Genomic DNA, 16,455 nt, shown 5'->3' with positions numbered 1-16,455 from the left:
TTTTGGGGAGGGGAAGAAGAAAGACCTGATGGATGATGGAACGAGGGACTGATGGAGAACGACGGAACATAAATCGCCATCTGCACCGGTTACGGTGAGAGGTTGATGGACGAGGGACGCGAAGCAGAGGAGCAGCAAGTTATGGTACAATGTAAGTCATTGGAAACCGTGCTCATTAATACATTCACAGAGACCACACAGCGGGACACAGGTACAGGTAGGGGGCTTGTAACCAGAAGGCTGCAGGTTAAGATCTCAAAAAAAAAAATCCTGCTGTTGGACTTTTCAACCCCTGAACTACTAAAGTAAAACTCTTCTGCTGCACGCATGGGCGAAGTGTACATTTTGTGAGCTCATTTCCTACATTTAAGTATTTCGCTGAAGCTTTCCTCCAAAGCAGCTTAGAAAGTTAAGCTACTTACATTGATTTACCCATTTCTACAGCAGGGTCATTTTTACTGTATTAGTTCAGGGTAATTATCTCGACTGAGGGTACTGCAGCAGGAGGTTGAAATTGAACCTGGGTGCTTTGAATGGATGGTAAAGGTTCTAACTGCTACTCCACCCGCAGCCCTACTGATGAGAAGCTACAGCTTTTGCCTTCATCCAGGCTAAATGGGTTCGGTACCCAGGAGCAGGTCCAGGGGAACTATCTCCTTCACCGAGTTTCCACGCTGTTGAGCATCTTGGCCGTTCAGCTCCTGCGCACATGCCTTGCAGCAGCCACAGGCTGCGCAGCCGGACTCCCCCGAACCACAGCCACAGATCCTGCATGGGTCACATGGGTCCAGACATCAGTGAGGCACATACCGTTACACACACACACACACACACACACACACAAGCAATGCTCACTACAGGATAACATGAGGAGATGGTCTTCAATCATGGGGTGAAAGAGGACCGGTGAAGTTGGATTTAATGTGAATCAGTAAAGGTGGTATTATTTATTAATTTAACTGGTCATCTGAGACAGAGAGCTCTATATGTTCGCCATTTAACACTTTCGTTCACCATGACGAAACAGTGTGAGTTTTGTACATTAAACTGCTGACATTGATTTATACATTTATACAGTGGAGTAATTTTTACTGTATCCATTCAGGGCAGGTACCTTGCTCAAGCGCACAGCAGTAGGACGAAGGGATCATGTACTTGTTGTCACCAGCAGAAATTGATACACATCATATAGAGATATGTAAACCTGTGTGTATTGATATGGAAAACTGATTTTCAGGTCGCATGTGTAACATAAGCACTTATGTTTTAAGGGCGCAGTGAGACGGAGCATCACGGTTGTTGGCTTCTCACCCTCCAGGGACCCTGCCTGGTCGGCCGCTGCTCACGCAGCCGGCCCCGTACCCTGTGCAGTCCCCACACACGGTGCACACCATGCACTGCTCCAGCCTCCATGCGTGTGCCCCCAGTGGGCACATGAGGGGCTTCCCCTCCTGCTCCTCCAGCTCCTGCAGCTCCTCCTCCAAGTCCTGCTCCATGGCAGTGCCCACACTGTCCACGGCCTGGGCTGGAGGAGGAATAGCACACACATAGACACAATCACAGATCCACATACACGCATCACTACAGGTGATCCTTGACGTAGGACATACGCCACTCACAACGGCCTGGACCTACAAAGCTGTCCCATCAACCTAATCAAATTAAGCCCTGATGTTTGGGTATAGGGGGGCGCGGTGGGTTGGACTGGGTCCTGCTCTCTGGTGGGTCTGGGGTTCCAGTCCCACTTGGGGTGCCTTGCGATGGACTGGCGTCCCGTCCTGGGTGTGTCCCCTCCCCCTCCGGCCTTACACCCTGAGTTGCCGGGTTAGGCTCCGGTTCCCCGCGACCCCGTATGGGACATGCAGTTCAGAAAATGTGTGTGTGTTTGGGTATAACATCTAATAACTGCTCTCAAAAGGCACCATATGTCTTACTGTCTCAGTCAGTGTGTCTATCAGTGATTCTGTTTTATTTATATACCCTTGCAGTGTATATAGTATAGTATAGTATAGTATAAGGGGGTTTGCAACTTATGACAAAGTCGCTGGAACCAAACCCTGTTGTAAGTCAAGACAAGCTCTAGGATGCTGCTTCCAGGACAGCAAGAATTATACTGTGAATTATCCCTGAGATTGTACATCATTATTTGAAGACTAGAAACAAATGTCCAGATACCAGCTGGGACACTGTGGGGGTACTAATGGTGCACAGAGTGCTGAGGTTTCCTCAAGCGGGTGTCCTCACCTTTCCCAGACTGGGTGAGCCCCCCTGTATCTCTCCCGCACTGGCCCTTGTTGTTCACCCCAAATGTCCACACCTCCCCACTCTTGGTCAGCACACAGGTGTGGGCCTTGCCCATGGCTACCTGTGTCACAAACTGACCCTTCAGGTCTGTAACCTGGCCTACAGGGAATGGGGGAGAAACAGGAGAGACATCAGCATAAATACAGTCCAATGCCACATCCACAGTAGAAAAGCAACCCAAAAAGAATGAGGAATCTATGAGAATTAACAAGGAATGTATGTACAGTTTTAACTGAACTGATGTTTTTCTCCAAAGCAACTTATGGCAATTTACCTATTTATACATCAGGGTCATATTTAGTGGACCAAATCAGGGTAAATACCTTCACGGGTATTATACCAGGAGGTTGGATTCAAATCTGCCATCTCCAGGTCCAAAGGCAGTGGTTCCCAGTACTATGCTACACGTTGCCCTACGGTTCTGTTATTGCCCCCTGTGCAACTTCCTCCACTGTCCCTAAAAGGGTTACAGCTTTCTTAAACTGCACGCAACGTGCGTTTCAATCCACATTTGTGTCCGGTCACGTGAGCCACGTGCTTCCGTCCCTTGATTTGCCACCCTTCTTCCGGACCGAGTTTTTCGCACTCTCACCCGAGTGCAGAATCTGCGCAACCAAAAACTCCATTATCAGGAAACACTACCCTGACTCCTCACATTACAGAGACACCTGGGACCAAAAATCTGTTCCTACTTTGTTTCGTTCATAAATCCAAAATCACTTTGATCATTAAGCTAGTCAATAAAATATTAACGACACAGAAATCCCTTGATTTTTTTGGGGTTAGTTCCTGTAAAAGTCTTGGATGTAGCTACAACAAACATATTCTTTGTAAGACTTTTAATGTTTTTACTAAGTTCAAGCTACATTAACTTTAAAACTAAATTAAAATTCAGTCCCAAATGTTGACCGATTCATCACGTGAGCTTGCGATGGGAGAGCACCGCGTACAGTTTCCGTCGCAGTAAACGGCGTCTTTCCCGAACACGTAGAGCTCTCCATCCCCCGTGACCACGCCGCTGCTGCCGTTGTTGCAGGCGCTCTGCACGGCCGTCTTCGACTCCAACTTGGCCATCTTCTTGGGCTTGTATGGCTTTGCCTGCCTCCTGCTCTTTGCTGTGAAGACAGGGTGCGAGACTCAGCAAAGAGGTTTAAAAATGTGCACACACATACATGTACACGTAACATTTTTTCTTTGCAACTTAAAAAAAGATTGGGTTGAGAGGCCTTTGGTTTTAGTTCTGCTGTATCAGTAATTGTGACCACAGATAACGAAGTCCAGCCACATCTCAGCAACAAAGTGAAGAGGCCTACTTGACTCCCCGTCTTCGCCCTTGCTGGCCAAGCCCGTAAAGAAGATGCCGCCGTCCTCGGCCACCAGCAGGGCGTGCGATCCGTCGTGACCCACAGAGAACTGCACGATCTTGGGCGACTTGGGAATAGGAAGCTCCGCCCACTTTCCTGCCGGCGGGCCACCCTGCTTGATCCCCAGTGTTTGATGCTTCCCTGTGTAGTACACCTGGGAAAGTAGACGCGGAAAGACGGTGGCGTTAAGGTTACCGTTTACAACTCTCGCTGACAGCAATGACCCTACAGCCAGCAGTTCACCAGGTAGTGCAGCGGAAAAGACCAGGGATTCGTTTTATGGTTGTTGGCTCGAGTCCCATTCCCCACTACTGCTCATCAAAGTGTTTACCTTGAACTGCTACAATAAAATACTGTGGGACAAACATCACTGGCTGCCGTTTAAATTTGTAACACTCTTATCAACACATCGAAGTAACGATGAAGTTTTCTAGCCCCAACAAGTTAATTAAATTGAAAATACATGTCAAACAAATGTCAAAGGTCTCAGTGTATTGAATATAGAGTTGACCCTTGAACAACGCGGGGGTTAGGGGTGAAGACCTCCCGCGCAGCCGAAAATCCCCATAAAAACTTCTGACTCCCCAAAAACTTAACCGCTAATAGCCTACCGTTGACCAGAAGCCTTACCGATAACATAAATAGTTGACTAACACAGATTTTGTATGTTATATGTATTATATACTGTATTCTAAGTTAGAGAGAAGAAAATGTTAAGAAACTCTGAAAAAGAGAAAACACATTTACAGTACTGTACTGTATTTATTGATACTGTAAGTTTATGTCATCTGTTTACAAGATGAATCATCTATCTATCAGTACCTACATCAATATTGTCTTATAATGTATGGATGAGAGGGGGGCGCGGTGGCGCAGCGGGTTGGGCCACAGTCCTGCTCTCCAGCGGGTCTGGGGTTCGAGTCCCGCTTGGGGTGCCTTGTGACGGACTGGCGTCCCGTCCAGGGTGTGTCCCCTCCCCCTCCGGCCTTACGCCCCGAGTTGCCGGGTTAGGCTCCGGTTCCCTGCGACCCTGTCTAGGACAAGCGGTTCAGAAAATGTTTGTGCGTGTGTGCGTGTGCGTATGGATGAGTAACCCACTGTAAGTAGTGTATCTAGCAGTGTAAGTCACCTTGGTGAATAAGGTGTGGGGGTTCATAACACTACATAGAGTTCATTGGAAGTCACTTTGAAGAAAAGTGTCTGATAAATGTATATGTATGTAAATGTTATATGATACAAAACACTATAGATATTATACATATTATGTGTATATTTTATGGTAGTAAATGATAATAGACTAGTGTCTACATATCTACATTTTATGCATTTGTGACATACCTAACTTTTTAATTTTTTTTTAGATATTTCTAGACTCTGTGGCTCGTCTGTGAGTTTTTTCAATTTGTCGCAAATCTCCCAAAAAATTTTCCCAATATATTTAATGAAAAAAAATCAGCGTGCAAGTGGACCCGCGCAGTTCAAACCCATGTTGTTCAAGGGTCAACTGTGTAAGTATCTAAATACTCTTTATCAATTACGACAGTTTGTCCCACAGAAAGGATATATTGTCATCTGATCATATAGTGGTAGAAATATGGTGAATGATCACAAGCGTCTGACCTTTGTTCAGTCATCGATATACCACTTCATCCGAACCCCTTCTGTATCACTGACCACAATTCTGGGTAGATCATCACTTATTCAGCAGAGGAAACCCAGCTATGAGGAGGGAAGGTTTTATTTCCTGCTTATGACCAAATGGGATTTTTCACCGTATTTCTTTCAGAAACAGAACTCCTCTGGCATTGTGCGAAGCCACGGAGAGGGGACACGATAATCACGTTACTACCGGCTATTTAAGCAAGTAATTCACCGGGAGCGGCTCGCTGCAGCTCCGGACCTGGCAAGGCAACAGCCGGTTTCCAGGCCACCCCGACTGGGATCAAGGTCTGATATGATGCGTTTCCCTCAAGCAAAACACAAAGGTTCATTTTTTTTGCTCCAGCTAGAATTCAATTCGCTGTAGCACAGCTTCCCAGTTAAATAATAATAATTTAACATGAGCCATGAGAAGCGGAACATATTCTAAAAGCTGTGAGTTTGGGATTCACTCTGGATTAGTTCCAGCAGCTCTCTGTGCTGCGTCTGGCCCGTAACCAGATCTCTACAGTTCTCCTTCTGCTCTGGCCCGGCCTGAACCCAGGATCCCCGCAGGCACACGGCTGCTCACACACGGTCTTCCCGACGCCTACCTTTCCCGACGCCGTCCTCATTAGGGCAAACTCCCGGCCTGCTCCGATTAAGGTGGCCTCCTCCTCAAACCCGGTGCCTGAGCAGATGGAGGGATAGACGTAGGGTCAAAGAGACAAGTTACATCAGGACTTGAACCGAATGAGAGAGCACATGCAACCGCAGACAGGCTTAGAGAAAAACCAAAGAGCTGAACACATCTGAGAGGAGAGATGGAATTCATATGGGGAACAGGTCATTGGCACTCGATGAAATTAATTTCTTATTTCCAAACAGAATTTAGCGATCCGCAATCCTTCCGTCTCTCCTAAGCACTTGTCACCAAGCCTTATTTAACATAGTGTCACATCACCAGCATGTACAAAGAACCATAAAGTACCTTGCAAAAGGGGTCACCGGGTGGCGTAGCGTTTGGAGCTACCACCTCGCAAACAAAGGACCCAGGTTTGATTACCTGCTCCTGCTGGAGGACCCTTGATCAAGGGTAGCTACCCAGCATTTACAGAGTAAAAATAACCCAGCTGTATAAATGGGTAAATCGGTGGCATGGTGGCACAGCGGCACAGCAAGTAGCCCTGCTGTCTCACAGCACCTGGGCGGTGCGAGAGGACGCGGGTTCGATCCCCGCTCAGTCTGTGTGGAGTTTGCATGTTCTCGCAGAGTCTGTGTGGGTTTCCTCCGGGTGCTCTGGTTTCCTCCCACACTCCAAAGACATGCTGTTCAGGTTCCCTCATAGTGTGTGAGTGCCACAGAGGGTGTGTTCCAATGATGTATGGATGAGTGACCCAGTGTAAGTAGTGTATCTAGCAGTGTAAGTCACTGTGTGGGCTCATAACACTATATAGAGTTCATTGGAAGTCGCTTTGGACGAAGTGTCTGCTAAATAAATAAATGTAAATGTAAAGCATTGCAAGCAGCTTAGTGTATAAACCTCAAAGCCCAAGTCCCTATGGAGGAAAATGTCAGATAAATGAATAAACAGTGCTAATAAAAAATAATGGATAATATTTCACTAATAACTCACTGATGACGTGTAGGTCCTTCTCCAGGTCGAAAAGCGATATCCCACATGCGTGGAGACACTTCCTGGCCAGCTTCAGCTGGAGCTCCTGCTGGGGTGTCAGGTCTGAGCACGAGCCATAGATCCGCACCACAAAACCTTCCTGGGACACGAAAGACAGGGAGGACGTCCTTCAACATCTCCTCCCGCAAGGTGCTTTGGTGTAAAAAGAATTTACGCCTACGAAGTACTTTGTATCTTCAGGTACATAAGCAGGTACTTTTTCCGCGGCAACAGTGGCAAACCCACATCTTCACAGACCGACAGTGACATCACTGCCCCCCTGGGACGCCACACGTGGAATGACGAGCATAAGCAGAAAGAGGAGCGAAGAAGCAAATCTGTGTGTAATGAGCTGCTCCGGTGAGAAGATCAGATCCCTGCCGCGTTGCCTCCAAAACATCCAGAAACGCTCTGAACAGGGACGTAAAGATCACGATCGTTCAACAGGGGCTTTGATTCAATACCCATTTGTGTTCTACACCCCCCACCTCAAAGCTGAGCAGCTATGTTCAGCCTCACACACCTCCCCTGCAATGCAGCACGATCATGCAGGGGAAATTATGCAAATTGACACGTGAACAAATTTCAGATTAGAATTTCCCCCCTTTCTTGCAATTTATCACCCAGAGACAGTTAACCAGCGGAAAAGCCCTCCAAAAACGAGAGCCAATGACACAACAGCTACACCTGATTGTTAGAAATCTGAAATATTAATACACTAAGCTTCCATACCTGGAACAGCCAAAAAGACCCTGGTTATTGCCTACAAATGCACCAATAGAACTGCTCCCAGCGATTTATAGGACTTGATCAACCGCTACGCCCCAACCAGACCCCTTCGCTCATTTACTTCTGCTCGCTTGGTGGTTCCGCACATGAAAAGTAAAGCACGGAGGTTCTCGGTTCTGCCTCCGTTGCGGCGGAATGACCTCCCCCTCTCACTCAGAACTGCTGAAACTCTGTCTACATTCAAGAAAGGCCTGAAAACTCACCTCTTCCAGACTCTTTTTGCCCAAGATCTCTCCAGCTCATGTATGGTGTAAATGTTCATGCGCCATAACTTCATGAGCACGCCCAGATAAGCCTTTATACAGTCGCTACTCCGGCATTGTATGTGATTGATTGTGTGTCTTATAAAATAGTTAAAAAAAAAAAATTGGTAGGAGAGTATCAGGATTTGTCTATCCTGTGTTTTATGCACCTACTCGAGCGATGAACATCGGCTCAAGTGGAAAGTAACAAACTAGGTTTACTTAAGAATCACATGTTTGCGCCCGTCTCTTTCTCTTAATGTGTTGCACAAATTAGTATTTTCGGTGAGATGTTTGTCGCTTTAGACAAAAGCATCTGCTAAATGAATAAATGTAAATGTAGATGTAAAAAAGTACACATTTACAGCACATATAACAGAAATGCAGAAGCGGATGATAATAAAAAGGGGATGCATTCTGACTCACATCTCGGCATGCTGCGATTTGATTGATGCATTTGCCATCGGTGAATAAAATACTGTCATCTTGAGCACCTTGAAAAGGGTAAAAGCAGGTTAAGGTGATAATAATAACTGTAAATTATTTCTTCCAACTTGGTCACCATTAATATAAAAGGCTCTGAGCTGTTCTGGCTCAAGGTGAGAAGGGTTTGTACCAGGCAACACGACATTTCCCTCCACATCCAGCGTCTCTGGGTTGATCCTCACGGCGGGCACACTTTGGCTCTTCAGTTCTCTATAGAACAGGCTGCCCTGGAGACAAACACAGCTGGGTGTGTTGGTGTTACACCAATAGCCCCCCCGCCCCTTGACCAGCAGAGCCATCTCAACCACAACCACAACCACCACCACCACAGCATGAGCTGTGACAGCACTAATGCTCCAACTACTTTCAGAGTACAATCATTTCTGATTTATCACTCATTAAATGGTTATTTCGCAGATCATAATTATAATCCCCCCAAAAAAAAAAAAAACATACCAGCCAATACGTGTTTATAAATGCAAAACAAGATGATATTTAAAGAAGAAATTATGTTGACTGCTTCCAGTACATAGAAGAATTTACACTTATATGTTACGTTCTAACTCCCAGCACACTAGCGATACTCAGATGTTTTATAAATATATTATTGCGCTTCACATAAAGTTGTTCTAATGTACTCATTTATAAGGGCAAAAGTAGAGTAGTGGATTGAGCTGCTGCCTTTGAATCGGAAGGTTGCTGGTTTGGACATCACCTACTGCTGTAGTAACCTTGAGTAAGGTACTTACCCCAAACTGCTCCACTAAAATTACCAGCTGGGTAAACGTGTAAATAATTGTAGGTAGATTAATACTTTAAGTGGGGGGGGCGGTGGCGCAGCAGGTTTGGCAGGGTCCTGCTCTGTGGTGGGTCTAGGGTTCGAGTCCTGCTTGGGGTGCCTTGCGATGGACTGGCATCCCATCCTGAGTGTGTCCCTTCCCCCTCCAGCCTTGCACAGTGAACACACTCTCTCTGTCACTCACACACTATGGGTGAACCTGAACAGCATGTCTTTGGACTGCGGGAGGAAACCAGAGCAGACACAGGGAGAACATGCAAACTCCACACAGACTAAGCGGGGATCGAACCCATCTCCTCTCGCGCTACCCAGGCCCTGTGAGACAGCAGCGCTACTCACTGTGCCACCGTGCCACTCCAACCCAAGGGTACTACAGCAAGAGGTGGGATTCAAACCCGAGTCCTTCAAGCAGAAGGGGATGGTGCTTACCAGAACGCTACACTCTGCCCCAGATCAAGTGGATTATAGGTCAGGTCTTACACCCTTTCCTAGGTCTAGTGATGGCAGCTTAACGGTTTGTGCAAAACATTTGACCATGCAGATGTCTTCATAGTGTCTCTCCGGTCACTGGCCTGATGATGCTCATCTCTCCTCAGCGCGAGCATCCCTTCGAGTTACCTGAGCGAACCCCAGCCAGGATGTTTTCCCGTCCCGGTTCCTGATGCGGGATGTGGCATTGTACACGTGGCCCTGGACCCAGGAGCACATGGTGACATTATTGACTTGTTCTCAAGTAAAAAAGCAACAGACTTATTTCATAGAGCCAGAAGGGCGAAGAGGGAGACGGAGAGGTCGGTACCTGAACGGTGCCGCTGTATCCCGAGCCCACTTTGTAAAGGCCGTCCTTGCAGAGCAGATAGAGGAAGGATCCGTCCGTCTGAATGAGGCAGCGCTCATCGTCTTCCACAGACACACCCGTGACGACCCACTTGCTCAACAGCGCTGTCCGCTTGACGCCGCTGCTGAACCAGTCCGGGACCTGAACCCTGCCGGCCAGAACAGCTTGCACGCTCCGCTGCAGCACCCCCAGGATGGTCGGCACCTGGAGGGAGCACAAGACGGCCTATTATTAATGCAAAATACCTCGACGGAGCTGTTAGTTTACACTCCCGGGTTACTGCCTTCTACCATGGCTGACTGCGCATGTGATCAGACCTCTGGGATGTTACAGCAAGCAGGAAAATGTCAACATGTGTGTAAAACTTCATTGCTGAGGGAGACCCCGGCCTGAAATGACAGCACTCAACTTGGCATCCCACCTCACCTGGATACTATGAGAGGCGTGGCGGCCGCTGCCGGTGAGGATGGCTGCTACGGCCTTGAGGGTCTTCCCTGTGTCCCCCCAGCAGACCACCAGGCTGAAGAGGCATGAGCAGGAAAGCGCCACCAGCGCCTGGCCGGCAGGGTCACTCGCACCCGTGCTCTGTGCCGTCATCTCCAGCAGCAGGTGGAACAGAGACTCTGGGGCAAAAAGAGACCACAGATGAGGGTCTTCTCAGGACCCGGGCAGGAGGTATTTCGTGCTTGAGAAGTCCTTTCTTTCAGTGAGAGCAAGGTCGAAAATGTATGTGTGTGTGTGTGTGTGTGTGTGTGTGTGGATTTCTGTGTGGGAAACCTGGATTGTGAAACCTTATTAAACAACAATAAGCTATAAGTGTTTGAGGAAACATCCAGCATCTGTCCAGAGCTGCTCTTCACGAAGCACTAGGCACGATGAGGGGATTTTCTGGAGCACCGTGGTACCAACCCAGTGCATCGGGAGGCTCGGCCTGGAAGGCCTCAGGTTGCTGCCCCTGTAGAATGTCCAGAAGGGCGTGCAGGCTACGCAGACACAATGACGGGTGCGAGAAACGGGTCTCTTTGAGGAGTTCAAACACGCCACGCAGCCCAATCCCAATGATCTATAAGGGGAGGGAAAAAACAAGTCTCCTATAAACATTGGCTTTGCAACAGTTTGCCTCCAAGCTCAACGTCATTGGTTCTCTGTCATCTCGTACTGTCCAATCCACACACTCTTCCACCACAGACAGGATGTCATTGGCTCACTCTCACCTTGTGTCACCCAATCCAATCACTGTACCACCAAAGGCACCATGCCATTGGCTCACTCTCACCTTGTGTCACCCAATCCAATCACTGTACCACCAAAGGCACCATGCCATTGGCTCACTCTCACCTTGTGTCACCCAATCCAATCACTGTACCACCAAAGGCACCATGCCATTGGCTCACTCTCACCTTGTGTCACCCAATCCAATCACTGTACCACCAAAGGCACCATGCCATTGGCTCACTCTCACCTTGTGTCACCCAATCCACACAATGCGTCACAAAAAACACCACATCATCAGCCACAATACTGACGGTGACCGGTTTCTAATTAACGATCAATATAATACATGGCTGGATATCTTTTGTTTTTTTTAATCACATCCCCATGCCGCCTCATGGCACCAGCTGTCATTGTGGGCATCGGCAATCTTCATGCTCTCCAGATTCTCTGTGGCAGGTGTCCAATACTGTGATATTTACTGCAGATTTAATTAACCTGGCGGTCGAAAGGCTGCGCTCCGACTTCCAGAGTCAACGAGAGGACAGGCTCAGTGGGGCATTGCTGTGTGTTTCAAGAATCCCACCGTCCGATCACTGCTTCTGTGAGCAGACAGAGCTGCTCAATACAGACGGCAACTGAGCATTTACTCAGCGGTTACTCATATTTTAATCTGAAAGGCCAAGCAATCAGGGCAAAATTATATCCATAATCAACATCTACAGAAACAAGCTGCAGATACTGTCCTGCACTACCGATACGCTGCACATGGTGAACCGCAGGAAAGAAAAGACAAAAATTTCAATGATATGGAAAGGAGTCCACATCCCTGTAGCATCCTGGCAGGACGGATCTGTTGAGCTCCTTCTCCCTCAGTTTCATCACTTATTTACTCACCAGTCCACATGTCAGCTATTCAGTCTGGAATCCATTTAGCCTCATTCTACAAAAACCTGTAAAGCGTTATTTATTAATATACTCTTGCAATATGCACACATTGCATCCGCCATTCTTGGGCCCTTTTAAATTCCTGTAGGTTGATGGATAATAAAAAGGACCTCTTCTCCCCTGCGGGAAAACCTCATCGTTCAGTGTCATCCTTCAGTGAAAGGGGAGGAGATGGTCCAGTTGACCTGTAACCTGAGGCCTGCCTTCCTTCTTTCCTCCTAAGGGCGACTCCAGCTCACCTTGGGCAGTTTGGCAGGGGGGTCCCAGCCCTCCTCCTCGTCCTCGCTGTCCGACTCGCCGCTGTGCATGGAGTCCAGAGCCAGCGAGGCTGCCCGCTGCTCCCATTCCAACACGCAGAGCCGAACGCTGCAGTAAACGCTGAAGGCCGACGGGTTACTGTGAAGCTTGAGGTGTGGCACGGCGAGGACCCCGTCCCCAACGTCTGCCTAGAGGAAAACAGTGACATGAGAGCAGTGAGGAAAGGGACATCTTTGGAAGGATCCATGCATCCAGTATCAGCAACCGATTGTCCTGACAGGGTCATGGTGAACCAGAGCCTATCCCAGATACACTTGGTGCAAAGCTGAGGGAGGTACACCCTGGATGGGACTCCAGTCCATCGCAGGGTTCTTTGGAAGGATGGAACATATAAAATGTAATAATATGCTATATACAATCTTTCTATTTGCTATGATATGCATTCTTTTATCTTTGGACAATTTCCCATTTAATGTAACTTTCAGACAGTAAAGTACCCGAAATCTGAACACATCTAATTAAGTGGTTCCCTTTGCTAAGGCTGAAAATGTGTGGCAGTAAAGCAGTCTGTTGCTCAGGTAAGTGATGGTTTGATCTGCCACAGCACAGGAAGGTTTTGTAAAGTTTACGAACAATTACAATTCATGAGAGAAGCATTCGGATCGACGCAGGCCTACACCCCCCTGCCTAGTATAGATAAGGTGCATAAATACCCAATAATCTTCGTGCTCCTGCATGCAGTTTTGTGGCAACTCACCCCAACCCCACCAACACCTCTCTTTGGCCAAAGGTGTAAGAATATGCAGGGGGGTCAACAAGCTCACTCGATAACAAGTACAAGCGCTCCAGCAACTCCATGCCAAAGTTTCTGATGGGTTTTTGTTAGTTTTTTTTTTTTTTTTTTTTAAACAATATGCCCTTATCAATGTTTAATTAAAATTTTGATTTGAATGATTTTAATTTATGGAAATGGTTAATTTTCTCTCATATCCCAATTTATACCATTTGTATAACTGTACTGCACAAAAGCATGTACAAAATGTATATAGATGTAAATGGGGTATTGAGGTTTTCTGCCAAACTCTTGCAAGAAATACTCATGCCTTCACAACTGAATACCAGAGAGAAAATAGTGCCAACACCAGTATTGCAGCAGTTTCTGCAGAGATGGAGATGCAGCACTGGCCTTCTCCTGCTCACATTGCTTCCAGAAGAACAAGCAATGGAAAGGAAAAATTATTGAAAAGGTAACACGAAGCACAGAAGAACTGAAAAACGTTGGTCTTGCTTTGCTTGGTTATCAACAGCCAGTACGATGGAGGACGAGGGGTGGTTGCCGCTCCCTGGTACAGTTTTTCAAGTCTTTCTGGACTCCCGTCATAGAGCGATAGCCACAAAGATCAGGAGAAGCTGTCCCAGCAGGGGTGTGTATTACCAGACCGTGTGCTTCACACAAAGAAATCAATTTCAAGCCTTTTAAGATTTTTATTACAGAACAATTTCCCATTGCAAAAAATACACAGCGAGCATTAAGGCATCCTTTACATTAAGCGTTGCCAAGGGTGACAGATAACACATGTTGCCTGGCAACAGAGAAATCTACCGGAGACAATGGGTCACTGCCCTGTCCCATCTTATTTAATCATGTTCCTGGAAATTGATACTCAGATTAGAGGGAATCCAATCCATTAGGATTTGTCATCATCTCTCGTTTTGGGATGATCAAGTTGTTGAGGATGGCACAGCTCGATCACACATCCCCCCGTGAGAGAAAACAAGTGGGGGGGGTTCCCAATGACCAAACATGAGCAAAAGTCAACCAGTGGCTATGGACCACCACTGGATCGATGGTGTCCATAAGGATTTACATTAAAGATGGAGAAAGACAGACGGAAACGCGACTGTTTCCGCATAACTCACGTTGCGTTTACCTTCGCTCGTGTTTTGACTTTTTGTTTGACCTTCTGCTGCCTTTTCAGCTTTCTCTTGCTGAAAGCTTTCCTTCCCCTGAAAGAGATGAAAAATTGTGCTTTTATAAAATGTTTTAAAATATATATGTAAAACAAAGATCAATTTACAATTCAGAATCTTTAGTGCAACATTTAAATTATGCCGAGATCTCAGATACATGTTGAAGTTGATCTGTGCTGGTCAGGACAACCATGCTATTTAAAAAAATAAATAAATAATGTAGATATTTGAAATCTGGCAGGGTTTCTATTTATACCGTGATAAATATAGCTCTCTTCACAAGAAATCAAGCTTCATGTTTAAAGATTAGAGCATTTTAAGAAGGGGGGGGGGGGCGAGAAGTTTACTAAATCTGTGCAGGAGGGCTCTAATTTTAAAATCTCTTTTCTGAAAAAGCAGTTTTGGGAAACAGTTCATATAATATTACAGCCAGAACAACATGAACAGTCAAATATTCTCACTCTCACTCACACACACACACTTTCGGAACCACCTGTCCCATAGGGGGTCGGGGGGAACCGGAGCCAACCCGGTAACACAGGGCGTAAGGCCGGAGGGGGAGGGAACACACCCAGGACGGGACGCCAGTCCGTCGCAAGGCACCCCAAGCGGGACTCGAACCCCAGACCCACCGGAGAGCAGGAATGTGGTCCAACCCACTGCGCCACCGCAGCCCCCCAGTCAAATACTATAAATAATAATGTAATGATTACTAACAAATTAGCCTGCTCTGCATTACTCTAAGGGAATTATTACGGTGGGTAAGTAATTCAGGGTAAGAACCTTGATCAGAGTTACTACAGCAGGAGCTGGGATTCAAACCTGTGAACTCCAGGCATAAAGGTTGCAGCACTAAGCACTACGCCATCCGCTACCCCATTTCAAAACATTTACAGTTTTCAGGCTGTGACTTTATAGTCTGTGCAAAAAAGAAAAAAAAGCAGCACTTTGACAATTCATGTTTCACCTAAAAGGAGTTTGCCATCAACCTCTGTCCCCAGCTATCATGACGTGCCATAATCATAATACACCACTGCACTTTCTGAACACAATCGGTTACCAGTAATTTGGTGTGGTCATTTTAACCAAGAATTCCTGCAATTTAATCAAAATGTATGTTTGTCATGCACATGCTGCTGACAGCACTTCACCTCCTCCCATTCTTCAGAACTATACAAGGCCACAAGTTGATATAGCAACAGCAACCAATGCGTCTTTACGCTACAGAAGTGTAACGGATGCGAAGTATGATGCTCTCTACGCAGATCACCCTCGTATCATCCCTCCTGCAGGAAAATCAGATTTACCTCTGTCTTTCCGGATACGGTTTGAGACAGTGTGTCTGCCACAGAGGGAAGAAACAGGCAAAGGTTTGTAATATTGAGAGAACAGCCAGGGCCTTAAAAAGTAAAAAAAAAATTCTATATGTCCCAGAAATCAAACATGATGGTGTTACGCATGCAGTAAATAACCTTACCATGTCAGTGTGAAGAAATGCATGAGACCCATGGTAGGGACATGGCTGAGCCACATCTCAGTTATATCACCAAGGCGGCTGTTTCACAGGACAAACACAATAAAATGAGGGGAAGAATTTTAATCACGGGAAGTTTAGAGAAAAGTACACAAGGCCCAAGGGAGGAGCACGTCGAAACAACACACAGCAAGAACATATTAACAGCGAGGGTTTTCTCCTTGGGGTAGCAGGGTGGGGGGGTAGCAGGTCCTGCTCTCCAGTGGGTCTGGGGTTTGAGTCCCGCTTGGGGTGCCTTGCGGTGCACTGGCATCCTGTCCTGGGTGTGTCCCCTCCCCCTCCAGCCTTACGCCCTGTGTTGTCAGGTTAGGCTCTGGCTCCCCGCGACCCCCTATGGGACAAGCGGTTCTCTGTCTGTGTGTGTGGTTTTCTCCTGTGCAAGTGGAAACCATGGACT

General features: G+C 47.0%; 1 protein-coding gene across 1 annotated transcript in view; it reads right to left on the bottom strand.

Annotated features, from left to right (window-relative positions):
- LOC108929997 (E3 ubiquitin-protein ligase MYCBP2-like) overlaps window positions 1-16,455 on the bottom strand; it is a 54,154-nt gene that overhangs the window by 35,049 nt on the left and 2,650 nt on the right. Inside the window, 15 exon segments of the mRNA XM_018744974.2 lie at window positions 629-768; window positions 1,312-1,525; window positions 2,245-2,403; window positions 3,255-3,419; window positions 3,618-3,822; window positions 5,921-5,997; window positions 6,943-7,081; window positions 8,439-8,506; window positions 8,629-8,725; window positions 9,916-9,987; window positions 10,097-10,339; window positions 10,562-10,758; window positions 11,045-11,198; window positions 12,535-12,741; window positions 14,485-14,560. Coding sequence (XP_018600490.2) covers window positions 629-768; window positions 1,312-1,525; window positions 2,245-2,403; window positions 3,255-3,419; window positions 3,618-3,822; window positions 5,921-5,997; window positions 6,943-7,081; window positions 8,439-8,506; window positions 8,629-8,725; window positions 9,916-9,987; window positions 10,097-10,339; window positions 10,562-10,758; window positions 11,045-11,198; window positions 12,535-12,741; window positions 14,485-14,560 — 2,213 coding nt within the window.

This window comes from Scleropages formosus, chromosome 12, assembly GCF_900964775.1.
Source record: "Scleropages formosus chromosome 12, fSclFor1.1, whole genome shotgun sequence".
NCBI classification, from domain to species: Eukaryota; Metazoa; Chordata; class Actinopteri; order Osteoglossiformes; family Osteoglossidae; genus Scleropages; species Scleropages formosus.
The sequence above is the reverse complement of the archived record's forward strand: the minus strand, read 5'-3'. Positions and strand labels throughout refer to the sequence as shown.